The sequence below is a fragment of the Nelumbo lutea genome, chromosome 1 (assembly GCF_056320005.1).
Source record: "Nelumbo lutea isolate HS-2025 chromosome 1, American lotus-T2T, whole genome shotgun sequence".
Classification (NCBI taxonomy): domain Eukaryota; kingdom Viridiplantae; phylum Streptophyta; class Magnoliopsida; order Proteales; family Nelumbonaceae; genus Nelumbo; species Nelumbo lutea.
This window is the reverse complement of record NC_142684.1, coordinates 174,814,798-174,830,984: the sequence shown is the minus strand read 5'-3', so window position 1 is coordinate 174,830,984 and position 16,187 is coordinate 174,814,798. Positions and strand designations below refer to the sequence as shown.

General features: G+C 38.8%; 1 protein-coding gene across 1 annotated transcript; it reads left to right on the top strand.

The window, feature by feature from the left end:
- The first annotated feature begins 2,160 nt into the window (after nt 1–2,160).
- Nucleotides 2,161–15,381, top strand: ECR1 (E1 C-terminal related 1). The gene is made up of 9 exons (XM_088960849.1): nt 2,161–2,587; nt 2,752–2,915; nt 7,223–7,425; nt 8,491–8,723; nt 8,805–8,867; nt 8,953–9,009; nt 12,322–12,443; nt 13,653–13,770; nt 14,726–15,381. The coding sequence occupies exons 1-9, from the start codon at nt 2,483–2,485 to the stop codon at nt 15,011–15,013; spliced, it is 1,353 nt and encodes a 450-aa protein (XP_088816975.1). The 5' UTR covers nt 2,161–2,482; the 3' UTR covers nt 15,014–15,381.
- The last annotated feature ends 806 nt before the right edge of the window (nt 15,382–16,187 follow it).

The following is a 16,187-nucleotide window of genomic DNA, read 5'->3' as shown; positions in this document are numbered from 1 at the left end:
CATGTGATCATTTAGATCGAAGGATCCGTCATACTTGTCTAGTGGAGGGAGCTTGAAGTCCCTTAGCATGGGGACAACAAGGAGTTCTAGAGATAATGGGGAAGAAACTGAGAGGAGAGGGGTAGCTTTCACTTCACCTGAGCATATCTCATCTTTTCCTTTGAGCTTGGGAGAGACTCAGGTAGCAGTTTGGCGAGCTCGCCGGCGTCCTCGCTACTGCTTTGCTGGCTTGGCGTCGGTGCTTGATGCTTCAGTGTCGCCGAGCTCGACGAGCTCAGACTGCTGGTGGTGGCTCTGAACCGAAGGGCCCTGCCTAAAGTCTACGGCTAGGACCTCGAATGGATTCTCTGCGAGTGGGAGCTCGAACCGCGAAAGCTGGGGCGATATGGGCTTGGTTGGCTAGGAGGCCCCCGACGTACCCACAGGCTGTGAGGCGGGGGTGGCTGGCCTCTCCTTCTGGCTATGGGAAGAGGCTTGGCTCTTGGCGGTATCCTGGGCCTGGGAGGCCTCTCCCTGATGAGGTCGTTCACTCCGGCGAGAGGGCTTGGTCTGCTTCATGGCCGGATGCCGAGGGGGAAGCGACGGTTGGGCCTGAGGCGAGAGGGAAATTGCTATTGATACTGATATTGGGAAACTTGGTGCAACACTTGTTGTTGATAGAGTTGGAATTGTTGAAATTGTTGCATTTGAGCTTGTATGGCTCGCATGCACTGCATTAATTCCTCCAACTGGTTCAGGTTGGCTACTAAGGGCACAATCGAGGGTTCAGTTAAGGTTGCTCCGATTGTGGAAGGGAGTGGAGCGACCGCGGGTGCCACTGTGAGAGGCATGCTCAAACTGGGAACTCTGTCCATGGAGAGGGGGACTGTGAATTGCCCAATACATACAGTAGGAAGTTGGGGCTGCTCCCTAGAAGAGTTCTGGCTGGCACCCCGTCCGGCGTTGCTGGAGGAAGCCATGAATGCTGAGTTTTCAGAAAAGGAAACTGTAAAAGCTTAGAGGAAGGCTTCTTGAAGCGTTTCCCACAGACGACGCCAAATGATGTGGCACGATCCAAGCACTCCTAGCTGGCTGCTGACTGCTGACCGGCTCCTAGCTGGCAACGAACGACACCTGAGAAGAAGAATGTGAAGGATTCTCGGGGGATTTGCCTGGCGGGAATACTCCGAAGCTTAAGTTAGAATGCTGGGGGAGAAAGTAAAGAGTGTGAAGAGGCTAAGAGTGTAGGTCGCGCTAGATCATTGAGTTCTCAAGATTAGCTCGAGAGCAAGTAAGATGACTCAAAATCATATTAGATCAGAGATCTCTCTCCTCTTTGATTAAGGGGCTTTTATAAAGGCGTTATTGTCAAATCGGGCGTGACCGCCACTGGGCTTCTGTCGCAACCGTTACCTGCCAAGGCCGCGCAGGTGACCATTGTAGGGTACTACCCAATTGGATGGGTGACACGTCCCGGGAGGACAGACATGCCACCATCTGTCGAGAGACATGGGTGCAGTCTGTCGAATGGGAAGGGACTGCGCTGCTAGTCAAGAGACGTGGCGCAGTCTGACGGGTACGATCTTGTCAGATAGAAGTTTCCTGAGAGCATCGTGTTGCTTAGTCGCGAGCTACTTTGTAGCAAGCTCCTAGGGGTACTTCGAGGTGACCCTCACTGAGATTGTCTTTGGGGCAGTCTTTCTACCTAAGTGTTGGAGCGAGCTGGTTACCCTAGCTCGCGAGTTGGGATAGTCTTGAAGTATTCCCTTTCAGTAGCTTGGGGGACCTCGAGCTCACGTTGTAGCGAGCTCCCCCTATAGCGAGCTATGACGTAGGGAACTGTCCTGCAGGCTCATTACTTAGTCGCAATCAGACTGTGGTGTTGAGCTGTTGCTCGTGCTGAGTCAGGTCCATGTGTCATTGTCTCAAGGGTCGGGTCAAATCATCCTCCATCAATACCTTAAGTATAAGACTTAATAAATAAGGTAGAAAGTAATAATTGAAATTACAGTTTCAACCCCGTATTTAGAGATGGATTAAATACACAAACATGACCATTATAATTGCCATTAAATGTGGTATTAAAACTATATTTAATGACTTTTATATCATTTCTTTAATAAAAAATGATAATTTTAATAAAAAAATTTTATAATAATAACAATAATATAGATTGTTTGCGCCTTTGGGTCTGCCGGTCGGAGACACGGGGGTCTGCTTTTGGTTCCTGGGGCTACACAGACCGTAGACCGTCCCGTAAACCTATAATCCGGTCCGGTCTCCAGACCCTGGTGAAGGCTGGGATTCGATTCCAAGCATCTGCCACAACCTGCCAGAGACCTTACCAACGAGCCTGCCGGCACATTCTCGGGGTCTACACACTACACCTATCTCCAAAGCGTGGAAGTGAAGCTAAGAACTCCTGATTGGCTTGCATCTCTCCACCGGTAAAGCCGGGTGTTCTTGTTTATTTGGCCCGTCTGCAAGAACAGCAGGGGTTGCGATGGCCGACCCTGTGTCGCAAGCGAGCAGCAGATGGAGGGACCTTGACAAGCTCCTCTTGAGGCCCGGCAACCTTGTCGGTCCGAACTTCGACCCAGGCACCGAGGTGTGTAACCTATCGCTCAGTAGGTGTTCAACATTATCAGAACAATACGCATTTCCACAAACCGGTGGTGTTCATTTTTTGCATGAGAGAATGGACGGTTCTTTTGGGAATAAACTGGTATTTCTCTGTGTGTATGGTTTTGGGTTTTTTGGTTCACGTGGCAGTTAAGAGACGATCTTCAAGAATATGCGAAGGTCTTAGTTGTTGGCGCAGGCGGGCTGGGCTGCGAACTGCTTAAAGACTTGGCTTTGATGGGTTTTCGAAACCTTGAAGTCATAGACATGGACCGAATTGAGGTCTCCAACCTAAATCGTCAATTCCTATTCAGGTGTTTTTTCTTCACAGTTCAGTACCAAACTTGTTTAGAGTTTTCTGTTGTTAGAATCAACTATTTTGCTCATTTTTCGGATAGTTATTTGCTTTTTTCCTTATTCAGATGTGAGCTCTGCAATACTAGTGCTGTAGTGTTGATAGAAAAAATCAGAACTACCGATAAAAAAAAAAAAAAAAAACAGAACTAATTTAGGTGTTCGCTGTTAAATGTTCTGAATAAAAACAAAACAGGGAATTGAGTCATTAATATATTGATCGGTAAGCCTTTATATTTCGCCATTGGTCAAGTGGGTAACGAGACCCCCAAGTAATGTGGAAATATTATAATAACTCAGTTAATTTTGCTCGCAGTCATGCCATATTAATGTATTAAGATATTGCTCATGCTTCTTGGCTGAAATGCTGCTCATAAGAATTATGACCGTATCCAGGATTGCATATGCAATGCTCTTCCCTCTGGCAAAACCCTTTGGTCAAACTTCAAGAGTTCAATGCCTTATCTGAATCTTTTATTATTGCATTAGATCTTTGAAAAATTAACTTCTCTGTATGCTTCGTTTAGCTGTGCTTTCAGGTGTCAAGATTTTAGATGGTCTCCCCTCTGACCAAGTTTGTGATATTCTCTGTTTGTTTTGGTTGGTAATGTGTATACCAGAAATCTTGTGGAAGAAGAAATATAATTCTTCAAATCTATGAATAAGTTAGGAAAAAAGCTTAACAATAGACTCTACTAACCCAAAAGAAGAAATCCAATAATCATGATCACCTGAATGCAGTTGTGCACTCTCTCTCTCTCTCACACACACACACACACACACACACAGAGGCATGCACACTCTCTTTTTGATTGGCAGAAACACACACACACACATTCTAATGACTTAATACAATTATTCTGTATCATCTCCAAAAAAGAAAAAGAAAAGAAATGATGATTAGTTCTCTATCCAAAAAGAATTAAAGTGAACAAAAAGAACTCGAATATGGCAATGAGTTGTCTCTGCTTTTTATGAGGATCAAACTTCCGGTATTGGTTTCAAGTTTACCAAGTTGATGAGGCAAGAGGTTGAGCCACCCACTGGTAGCGGGGCTTAGAAAATAATATGTTTCTGCCATTGTTGGATTAATTTGTTTCTACAAACTAAAGCTTTTAAAGAAATCACTTGATGGTGATGCAAATTTGGTACTTTTGAACCATCTAGTGCAACAAGATAAATCTCTTTAAATTTGTTTGTTTGATTCATTTTTTTTATCTTGCACATATTTTTTGCATTTACTTTATTCATTTTTGGGGCAATATAGTCAACATTAAAAGTGTGTTGGTGTGACCTAGCCATGATGTTATTGGTGAAATGCTAGCAAAATGTGCCTTAGTAATTTCCTGACTGAAAGTAGGATGTGGACATGGTGCTTATATCACTAAAATCTCAATCTAATTTTCTTTTCATTTCTTTATTTTTTATATGATGATAGATATGGAATTCACAGTTCAAGTGAAAATTGTTATTATATCATTTGGTGATATATTGGATTATCAGAGTTCAAGAACACATTTAAGTTGTATCTATTATCTTTGAGTTGAGTAGTTAGCCGTATTGAATTACCAGATATGTAGCCACTACAATGTTTGTTAGTTTTAACAATGCTCTCATGTTTCTTACATTCCCAAGCCCCAACCATGTGTTGGGGTTCTGTTTGTAATGTTATTGTGAGGTTTGAATCGTTTTAGAAAGTGCTGATTGATTTGTTTTCTCCCCTTGTTTTTGAATTGCTGAACTTGCTCAAATGAAAAAAAAAACCTCTTCCAGCGGAAGTAAGCAATATTAATAAGAATTTCCTGATCTAATATTCCCATATTCAATTTTTACTCCAAAATTGCAGCATCTGTAGGAGACATTGGAAAGAAAAAGTTGACTTTCTGTGGAATTGACTCAATTGAGCTGAGGATGATTGGTTGAGATTCCAAGGTTAGATTACTTATGGTAATGACCTGGGCACTTCTTCTTAAATGGCTTTGGAATTTGGTAGGAGAATGGGAAATTATGAAGGATTGGTCATTCTAGAAAAATATGGGACTGGAACTGACATTATGATAACAGTGAGGTGAAGGAAGGTTTGGTACTTGGTGGAAGGGTAAAAGGCAAACCATTTAATGGGTTCCAAAAGCCGACTTTGTTCCAAGTAATGAGTGCCCAATTTTTGAAGATATCTAGTGTGTGTCTTCTCCTTTATCTCTTGACTTCTAAAGCTTGTTTCATATTGTAAGTTTGGAACCAACTAAAAGGCGCTTATCCAAGACTACTATAAGATTCTTTATGCCCAAGCAGTTATGGAATCAACCTGTCTGTGACCCTCTTGATGATTGGTGAGTAAATTCACTAGTATCTCTCTTGTCTCAACCAAGGTATCTTCATTCGAATTGGTTGAGACTGGAGAATGTGGCCAAGGATCCTCAAGTGGGGAGTACATGGATCAGTTGTTTCTTAAGGCCATTGTGATTTGTGGTTGAAGCCTAATTTCCTGTCTCCATCCATATGGTGTTCTCTTGTCCCTACTTCTACTATGGTTGTTCCTATTGGATTGGACACTTGGATAAAATTCTAATGTATCCAATGTTGGGATAATGTTGATGTAGGCTTGGAAGGAATGAAACGATGGAACAGACAATCAGATTGAATGGTTAATTTTACAAGAAAGACGCTAATAAGGCTAGAAGCACCATGTCCATAAAATGCGAAAGGTGAATTTTACAAGATGGCTGCTATAATGCTAGAATATCTGTATGCGGTTGACTGTTATGCAAACAAGAAGCAATGTGCCGATAAAATGTTTGTGGAAATGAGGGGCAGGACTAGTAATGAAGGATTAAATATGGATGCATTTTTGGGAATGTAAGAGAAACATAGTTTGGCTATGTGCATAGAAAGCTAATTATTGCACTGGTAAGGAGTGATAAGGTGTAAACTAGGGGTTATAGATGAAATAGGGTAAGGCCAAAAGGGACGTAGTTTGAACTTTGAAGTAGTCAGAAAAGATCAAGAACTCACAATTTAATAAATTTATGAACCTGGATAGAGTGGAATGCAAAACAGAGTTTTTGTTGCGTACCAATATGATTAGGATAAGGAACATAAGGTTTTGTTGAATTAGGTCTGTTTGCAATACATTATTGAAACAAAAAGGCTTGTTTCCTTTCTTCTCTTTTCCTTTTTATTATGCAATTAAAAATGCAGAATTTATATTAAATAATACAAGATGGAAAGTGGGGTTCTATTATAAACTAGTCTGACCATCCCATTGGAGCTCAAGAATTGGGAAAGTACTCTTGATAGCAATATGGACAAACAGCATACTAGCATGTGCAGGATGGCCTTGAAGCTCATGATAACCTACAAGCACAGTTCATGGACATAATCCTAGCTGTTGACTTTAGTGCTATTTCAATGGGCTTATGCATGTTGGCCTGTAAACACAATATCTATCTTATTAGGGCCATCATCAAAAGGAGAGATTGGAGGTGAGTGGTGGCTAGCGTAGGTTGCATTAGGTTCTTTAGAAGCTTCCCTTTCTTCTAAATTTTCCACTAGAGGTTGCTTAAAGAGCTAGATACTAATTTATTTATTTTTCAGCGAACTTTTTCTTTGTCCCCATCTATGAATGTAAGCATACTTGTCTTTGCAAAATGGCATTATTTTTCTATAAAACTAGTGAAACAAAGAGATTATACCTTTGTCCTATCATCTTCCTTTTCCTTCTTTTTTTTTTTTTTATATTTATTCTATTATGCAAGTAATAATTAAAGATGCTACAATTCTGATCTCAAAATGGTACTTCTGATCCTTCTTGGATTGTACTGAACCACTAGCTGCCTATAGGAACAGCATCTATTTCTTGTGTTGATACAAATTCTTTTTCATCAATAAACAAGTTGCTTAAATCCTGGAGAAATATCCATCTATCAATATTCTTGAGCAACAAATCTAATCTATGACATTAATATTATCTTAAGTACTGGTAATTTCATTAATATTCATGCTACTCCTTATTTGGCTAAGGTTGGCTTCTATGCTAATGCTTCCGTAATATTTGTTTGTTTTGATGCTTCAGATGTCAAATTTTCCAGCTAAGTGCTATCATTTCCTTAACCATATTGGCTAGTTTTCTCCTAGATATTGTTAGTCAAAACCTCATCCTTTGTTAAGCTATATATTCTTCAATTTAGCATATCTGGGCTTCTGTTCCATGTGTATCTCATGTGTTTCATTTCAACTTGTGCCTTTAATGATAGAAATTATATGGCAGGCTTCAAGATGTTGGAAAGCCAAAGGCTGAAGTGGCAGCTCAGCGTGTCATGGAAAGAGTTAGTGGAGTTGACATTGTGCCTCATTTTTGCCGCATCCAAGATAAAGATCTTGAGTTTTATAATAAATTTAATATTATTGCCCTTGGTCTTGATTCAATTGAGGCTCGTAGCTACATCAATGATGTGGCTTGTAGTTTTCTAGGTTGGTTTCCTTTTACTTCCCTTTTGGTTAGAAGTCTATTTCCTCTTCCAATTTATACATGAAAATTATCTCCATTTTGTTAGTTTTGTTTAATCCAATATCGTTGGTGCTATTTCTTCTAATCTTGAGTTCTATTTTATCTTAAAGTCAATTTCTTCTGTTCTATGCCCATTCATTTATTTGATGTTCTAGCGGATCCATATGAAGTCTTAGTGTGTGTATTTTCATGAATTAACAGTAAGGTATTTATTAAAGAAAAGAATTGTGATAATAGCAGAAATAAATAACATGGGCACCGGTATTCCAAAAAATAGATGATATAATAATGAGCTCTGTGGAATGGCTTTTTGTTGTAATGCATTTTGATTTGTGAAATGGTTAAATTTTCATTTTCTCCCCTAGTCCTCTTCTTATAAATACCCCGTCAATGACAGGGTCTTCAGAAAAGAGAAGAAAGAACCAGAGGTGTTAATCCAGTGTATTGTGGCCAGATTTGCTTCCTGGCTTTCTATCATCCCCGAATTTTGTAATCAGAACTTGTTTATGATGCTTAACTCAGTTAGTCTGTGGGAGTTATGATCATATCCTTTGGGGGAGAACTGGCTTGCAGTTTCCCTCGTTCTTGTATGATTATCTTTTCATCATAATAAACTTTACCTTGCCTCTTTTCAAAAAAAAAAAAAAAAAAAAAAAAAAAAGAAAACACCCCGCCAGTGAGTAATTTTTTTGTTCTTCTTTCATTTCTAGAATTTGATGTCTTTTTGTGAGGGATTCTTGCTTTGAATTAATAAGAGAGAGAACGGATGCTCCAAGTAATCTTTGCTACTATTGTGTATTTTAATTTTTTATATAAGATATATTTTCAATATTTATTAGAGTGTTGCATATTGTGTGATTTGTTTATGCTGAATTATTTTTCACCTATTTACTTATATGTTTTTGATCAATTTTACTTTGTCTCCTATGTTTGTTGCATTCAGTATCAATTATTCTAGAGTTGTCATTGGCTTCTTTATCTTGTTATTGATTTTATGTAGTATGCTCTTCTGTTTTTTGGAAATTTAGAATATGATGCTGAAGACAATCCGTGTGAAGAAACTATCAAACCCATGGTAGATGGTGGGACCGAGGGTTTTAAGGGCCATGCTAGGGTTATAATGCCGGGTGTCACACCATGCTTTGAGTGTACCATCTGGCTTTTCCCCCCTCAAGTAAAGTTTCCTCTATGCACGCTGGCAGAAACACCTAGAACAGCTGCTCATTGTATTGAATATGCACACTTAATTAAATGGGATGAGGTAATGCACAATACTTCGCTGTGTTTTTCTCTCTAGCAGTTTGAGTCTTCCTTCAGTTTTTTTAAGATGTATCACTTGCAGGTGCATGGCGGAAAACCTTTTGATGCAGATGACCCAGAACATATGCAGTGGGTTTACTCAGAGGTTATTACATTTATTAGGTGATATTGTTGTGGAAGTTTTATTTTTTTCCTGGTGTTTTACTCGCACTTTCTGATATTCTTGACAGGCTGTCAAAAGAGCTGAGCTTTTTGGAATTCCAGGTGTCACCTATTCTCTAACTCAGGTATCTACATGCCTTTTCTTAAAATCCTCAGGTACAAAAGCTTTCTGGAAGATCCATTTATCCAAAGCGAAACATTTCTAACTACATCTTGAAACTAGGGGTGCAACATGGGCAGGCTGGCCCTATGGTACCTGGATACCTGCACATGTAGCATACCAGTGTTGGACACAATATTTACCTGATAGGACACTAGATACTGTTCTAGAGTGTACTTGGTAGCAATAACACTTGTATCATATGTATTTGCAAGAATGTAGAATAGTGTGTTTTAACAGATCAGATTTTCATTGTATAAAAGATTGAGCATTGTGAAGATCTGTCGTAAGTTAGAAGTTCAATTAAATTGGCAAGATATAAGCATTGTGAAATGACACTTAGGGCCCATTTGATAACCGATGAAATTGCTCACCTTAATGACTTTGGACCGTTTCCAGTCCACTCCTCCCAAGACCCCAGATAGCTAGGACCAACATTGGGTGATAACGTTTTTTTTTTTTTTTTCATTTTCTATGAGCTTCTTAATGGCCCAAACTGAAGCTGGGTTGATTACCATAGTCTCAAATGTTTGATTATTTAATTATTCTATCCACTAATAGACAAACAATATGTCATTCAGTTCAACCACTTCAGCTGTTATCAAACTGCCCCTTATCTTCAAAAATTAGGTATAGAAGTCATCGTTGTCAGTGGGACTTAAATCCTTGTCCCAACTATATGGGGTCAGCTACATAAGTCCTGTTTCACCATTCTGTTCTGTTTGGTGCTATATCCAATGTTAAATTATGAGCACTTAATAATTTCTTACTACTTCAACAGTTCAACCCATATCCTTTTCGGTCTGCCCCTAGCTCTTCTCGCCCCTTAAGTTTGTAACAGGTCACTTCTTTTTACTGGTCTCTAGATGGTCTTCTTTGTAAGTAACCAAACTATCTTATTCTACTTTCTCATTTAATCTTCTATTGGAGCCACTTCTTGTATTCCATTCTGAGATCTTAAGGAAATGTAGAGTTGTATTCGGGCATGTTCATTTGCTCTGAAGTCTGACATCTGAAACTGCAATAATTACATTAAGAGGTATATTGGTATTGGTGAACTTTTCTTTCCTCTGAAATTTGAATGCAGAGAATGTTGTTCTGAATTCTGAAAATTATCAAATATCCATTTTGACCCCATATATGAGAGTTTTTGTTTGTCTTTTTGGGGGTATTATTGGAAAACAAAAAGTTGATTGATTGCACTTTAAGAAATAGGAGATAAGAGGAAGTGAATAACCATTTTTCTCTTAAAGTTAAAAGATTCCTCTTAAGAGATAAGAGTTAAGAGGAAACGAATAGGCCCTTCATGTTAGTTACCATATTGGAGCATTATAAGGCTGGATCTAGTTTAAGGCCAACCCAAGCCTGGCCTGAGCCATTAATTTAACAAATTTAGCCCAGGCTTGGGCAGAGGCCTATCGGGCCTAGAGCTCTTTCTCACCAGATTTGGTACAACTATTCCATCTCTACATCTTGTAGATAAGATTTTAATCTCCTACTAACTAGGTATGCAACGAGACAACTCAACCCAACTAAGCCTTGTTGCAACTACATGGGGTTGGCTACATGAGTTCTATTCTGCCACTCCATTCTGTTAGTGCCATATCCATTGTTAAATTATGGATCTTCAAATAAGGGAATGCCCTAGCATATCCTTGCCTATATCCCACCACACTTTGGAGGTATGAAACATGTCTATCTTGAAGAAATTGTAATGTTGATGAACCTTGTTGAAGTTTAGGGAAAATCAAGCAATATTTATATATTGGATATTTGTATAGTGCATATGGCTATATTTTAACAAATTGCACATTCGATGAGATTATCCTTTGATATTGTATATCATATATGATATAAATATGCAATATACATGGAGGGAGGGAGCTAGGTTTGTATTGGGTAGAGCCTAGGCTGGGCTGGGTTGGCTTCAGTTTTAGTTTGGGTTACATGATATTTGGGCAAAGCCTGACCTGCCTGATGGCAAAACCTGAAGTTCCAGGCCTACTCCTAGCCTAAATCCCAAAATTTAGCCCCAGCCTATGCAATTTTGTGTTGGGCATGCCGAAGTTGCATCCTTGTTTGTTTTAGCTTCCATAACATTTTGTTGTTTTCAGGTGTATCGGTCGATACGTATCATTCCGGGACCCCTCTGATATGCCCCTACAGTGGGTGTATCAGGGGTCTGACCGGTTCAGGGGGTGGAGGAGCCCTAAACCTTCCCCCTGAACCAGTTGCAAAAAAAAAATAAAAAAAAGCAATAAAACACAGTATTGATTCGCCTGATACGCCCTTACCGGCGTATCGATATTTTGAACCTTGATTGTGTCAATATTTTTTACTGTCAAGGGGCTATTGGTTGACTCAAATTGACTACTAGTTTCAGTTGGAAATTTCCTTTTCATCAGGTCATCAGTTGCAAATTCTTCTCAAAACATATCTGCAAAGGGTTGGGCAATCAAATGAGTGGTTGGAGTAGAGAGGTGCATCTAGTGTCTTATGTGGCCAATGCATGCCAATGAGACTAAAAATTTTACATGACAACCATAAGATCAGCAGTGTTATATGGAAAAGAATGTTGGTCAATCAAGAAGCAACACATCCAGAAAAGCTTGTGTAGCTGAGATGGGTGGATCAACTAGAAAGGATAAAATTAGAAAGAAGTATATTTGAGATGACTTAGGAGTAGCCCCAATTGCTGACATGATGCGAAAGTCAATTAAGATGGCCAGTGAGGAGTAACTTGGTGCAAGTAGAAGGCTTTAAAAGTGCAATAAGATGACCAAAGAAATGTGGGCTGAAGTGCTATGAAATGAAATGATTTAAGAACTTCGAAATTGACAAAAACGTGGCTCTTGATGGAGCACAATGGTGGAACAGAGTTTGTGTAGCCAATCCCAAATAGTTGAGATTAAGGTTGAGTTTAGTTTAGTTGAGTATCTTCTAAGATACTCTCCATTGCCACTGATGATTTCACTTCCACAATTTCTTTGTGTTTGTAGTCACATGATTAGGGATCATTCTTTAGTGCAATGTAAATTCTTGGGCTGACGAGTGAGAACACGGGTTCTGAGAACGGCCACTTCGTGCAAGAAGTGCCAAAGATTAGGTCCATATCCATTCCATCCCTTCCATGGCCCCCCCATATGGTTGGAACCAACAATGGGTGATGGCTTTTTGTAATAATGTAAATGTACCAATTGAACCCTATTCGTATTTATGGAATAGTTTACATTCTGTATTTGAAACATAATCAGATATCTCTCCAAATGTTTTGCAGGGTGTTGTCAAGAATATTATTCCTGCTATTGCTTCTACAAATGCAATTATATCAGCTGCATGTGCACTGGAAACCTTGAAGATTGCAACATCATGTAGCAAAACACTATCCAATTATCTATCGTGAGTCTTTTCCTTTTCTTTTTCTGCTCATCTTCTAGGAAACTTGTCTAAATGCAGTATTGATTTGGCACTGTTCCAGTGTGAAATATCTGCCAACAATATCTCTTATATGCATATCAGCCCGTGCTACTATCAATAATCAGAATAAGGAGAAAATATTTATGTTTTTGCAAGTAATAACACTCATTTCACTGAAGATCATTCATTCATCAAAAAAACATTTCACTGAAGATCATTGAGCTGTTTAAACAGTTATCTTAGTACCTGTTCTCTGACATGAAACCCTAGATTAACAAATGACGAAAAAAGATGATTGCACTCATCAATGGTAAGGTCACCACTTTATTTTACAACACCAAATTTGGAAGGAAATGGATTTCACTACTTGTTGATTTATGTGTTTTGCAAGTCAAAATTTCATTGCCAATCACTTATATACAGCTTATTACCTGCTTTGTGGACACAAAACCCTGGATTAAAAGGACCAGATTTGTGCACTCATCAACAATAAGAGCACCACCGATGTTACAACACTTAGTTTGGAAGGACCTGAGTTTGTCAGTTGTTTGTTATGTGAGGATTTGAAATAGTTGTTTTCTTACATCTTAGTGTTTGAACTCGTATTTCTGTTTAATTATCTTCACTGTAAATGTGTTGCATTGATATTGTACATTCCCATTCGCAAGAAAAAGGAATCTTGACCAAAGGGCCTGAAAGAGCATTTTGCAATATTCTAGCTGACAAATAGTTATGTTGTGGAAATCACAGTTTTGTGATACAAGGTATTTGCTCTTTTGCATAGAAGCAGCAATGAAGAAGAAGGAAAAGAAACAAAAGAAGATGGGGGTGGGGGAAAAATGATACAAGATGCTACTTGGAAACAAGTATTCACAGTGAAAAAACTATCCAAGTGAATGCTCATTTAACCTTGATTTTTTAATCATCAAATTTTTAAGAGAACATAATAATAGTATCACATCTCCGCCCCACAGTACATCCCTGCCATATATTGGGAACATCTCCCGATGATGACATTATCGACTCTGGTACTATCATCGGGAGATGTTCCCAATACACGGCGGGGATGTGCTGTGGGGCATTATGGGGCGGAGATGTGAACTCATGTACAGTAGCTCCTTTTGGTTGATGCTGCACATAGCACAACAGTGTTTTTATGTCATGCATTCTAACTATTTGGCATTGTTGCAGGTATAATGGTCTTGAGGGCCTCCATACCAAGGTGACTGAGTTTGTCAGGGACAAAGATTGCCCTGTCTGTGGTCCAGGCGTTCTTCTTGAGCTAGACACTACAACTACCCTTCAGAAGGTTTGTGTATTCCTGTATCATCTTTCCTTGAGCATATCATTGACTTGGTTCATAGATACAGCATGTCTATTTTGGTGTTTCTTTTTTTGTGGGGTTTGATTGAACAAGGTAGGAAATTAAAATTTTCGTTTTCATCCTGATTTTCTCAAGATGTTTCTTTCCGTGGGGTTAGATTGATCAAGGTAGGAAATTAAAATTTTCGTTTTCATCCTGAGTTGCTCAAGATGAGTGTTATTTTAGTATCAACTTTGCATTGTCCACCAGATAGTATAGGCTGTATGCAATTCTGGCTTGGATTGGTGAATTTAATACTTTTGTTTACTATCATCAAGATTCTGAGGCTGTATCTAGCTGGAGGAAAATAAATACTTGCCTTGCATTTCATTCACAATATTCAAATTTGTGTCTTTTATAATCAGCCTATGCAACTTGGGCACAGGCATGCATGTCTGTTGGGCATCTCCTTGTCCTGGAACCATGAAAATTAATATTTATGATATATAAATGTTTGGCAGCAAAAAACTGTATGATAACTAGGTTTTGGCTAAATTGCCAAAAGAAAGTTTTTTTTTTTTTTTGCTGGATAAAAGTATAGCATTGACAATAAGTACAGTAAAGTACCATATTAAAGAATACCGAGTCTTCTTCATGTTGATAAGTTCCTTGTTATGAAAGTGCTACTGTTTAAGTCTCTTTGGCATGTAATAAGTCTATGCTTCCATTTACTCTCTTTTCTGAACTGAGAAAATCATAGGCAAAAATGCAATTATTTGGTTCTTGTAACTGAAAAGTTATTCCTTATCTTGTTTTTACCCTACTTTACTTTGGGGTTCTTATGGCTAAAGAGGCGGTTTTTCACAAATTATTTCATTAAATACTATGTCGGGTCAGGTAACCTTTACCTTGGGTTTTCCTTTATTTGATGCTTATCTTGATTTTGATTCTATGGAAACAGTTCATTGAACTCCTTGAAGAATACCCTAAGCTGCATATGTCCAAAGCAAGTGTTACATACCGTGGAGAGAATCTATACATGCAAGCACCTCCAGTTTTGGAAGAGATGACTCGATCAAACTTAACTGTACCTCTTTTTGACCTCATGGGTAAAATCCCGAAAGGCATTGTCCATATCAGTGGTACAACCACCAAAAACGACAAGAAAACATCATGCACTAGGAAATTACGTGTTTTGTTCAAGGTAATTGATGGGGTTACAGAAATGGATACAGCCACTGGTTCTTGATTTTTCATCCAGAAGGCACTGTGCCTGATTTTACTTGAAATTGAGGCATCCTAACTTTCCACCCAGCAAGGAACTAGAAGATGTGCTTTTCAAGGAAGTCATCTTAGTTAATACAGCAAGTGGGAGGTGAGTTTGGATTTCTCGTTTCTTTCTTATAACGGTTTTAAAATCTGCTTCATGTCAAAAAGACTTGCTTAAAAGTGAGTGCAAGATGTTAGAAGGACCACATTTTTATTGTCTGGGAATTGGGAGAGAAATTTTAGCATAAACTGCTTAAAAGCAAAATTTTTTGCTTAGTGAAGGATTATTTTGCATAGAACTGCTTGAAGATAAACCTTTTTTGCTTAATAAAGGATATATTTAGTCAAGGATAACCTTTCCACGCATACCTTGACTTTATTGTTGAAGAGATTTTTTTTTTTGCCACAACTTATAGGTGCTTTCACTCGATTCTCTTTCTATTTTCCTCGAGGTTCTTTGCCATAGTTTACTGGTAAGTTCTCTCGCTTCATCATAATGAGTGTGATTTTTCGTCCTTAAGCTAGATTGTTCTTCAATCGCCCCAAAATAATGAGTGTCTGGACGTTAAGTGGTTCTTTGCCACCATCCTTCTGTTATCGTAAAAGGGGGCAATCCACCTTAGAATTCTGAGTTACACAGCAGACCTATAACAATTCAAAATTTTAAACACCTTCACCTAAACACCGATGCCCACCCTTGTATTGACATCAATTTTGAGCTGGTACCCATGTATGGTGGAGCTAAGATCTGTGTGGTAGACTGAAAAGTGAAAACCCCCTTCATTTTTAAGACATTGTATTTGTCCTAAATCAACTAGGGCAAATGATTTCAAACATCAGTTCCATTATTCCTCTTATAAAAATATTTGTAGTCCTATAGTTGCGTTAAACACGCATGATACATTTATTTTCATACAAATTGGCCGTTCTTGGACTTAACCCACATTTTTCATTCTTACCAGCCCGAGTTTTTATCGTTACGCCAAGTAATGGCCCCTGGTAGGGCAACAAGATCAAGATGGGGCTACAAATTCACTGAAAAACAGATTAATTATGGCAGGTCCTGAACCCAAAAGAGAAGTCGAAATTATGTTCTCTGCTCCATTAAATGAAACGTTTCAATCAGTGCAACAGTATCTATGCTCTAGGATGTA

What these genes read in the sequence shown, in the direction of transcription:
- ECR1 (XM_088960849.1), top strand. Translation starts at nt 2,483, where the DNA reads ATGGCCGACCCTGTGTCGCAAGCGAGCAGCAGATGGAGGGACCTTGAC. An exon ending in AATCGTCAATTCCTATTCAG is followed by an intron (nt 2,916 to 7,222) that starts GTGTTTTTTCTT and finishes ATTATATGGCAG; the next exon opens with GCTTCAAGATGTTGGAAAGC. An exon ending in ACTTAATTAAATGGGATGAG is followed by an intron (nt 8,724 to 8,804) that starts GTAATGCACAAT and finishes TATCACTTGCAG; the next exon opens with GTGCATGGCGGAAAACCTTT.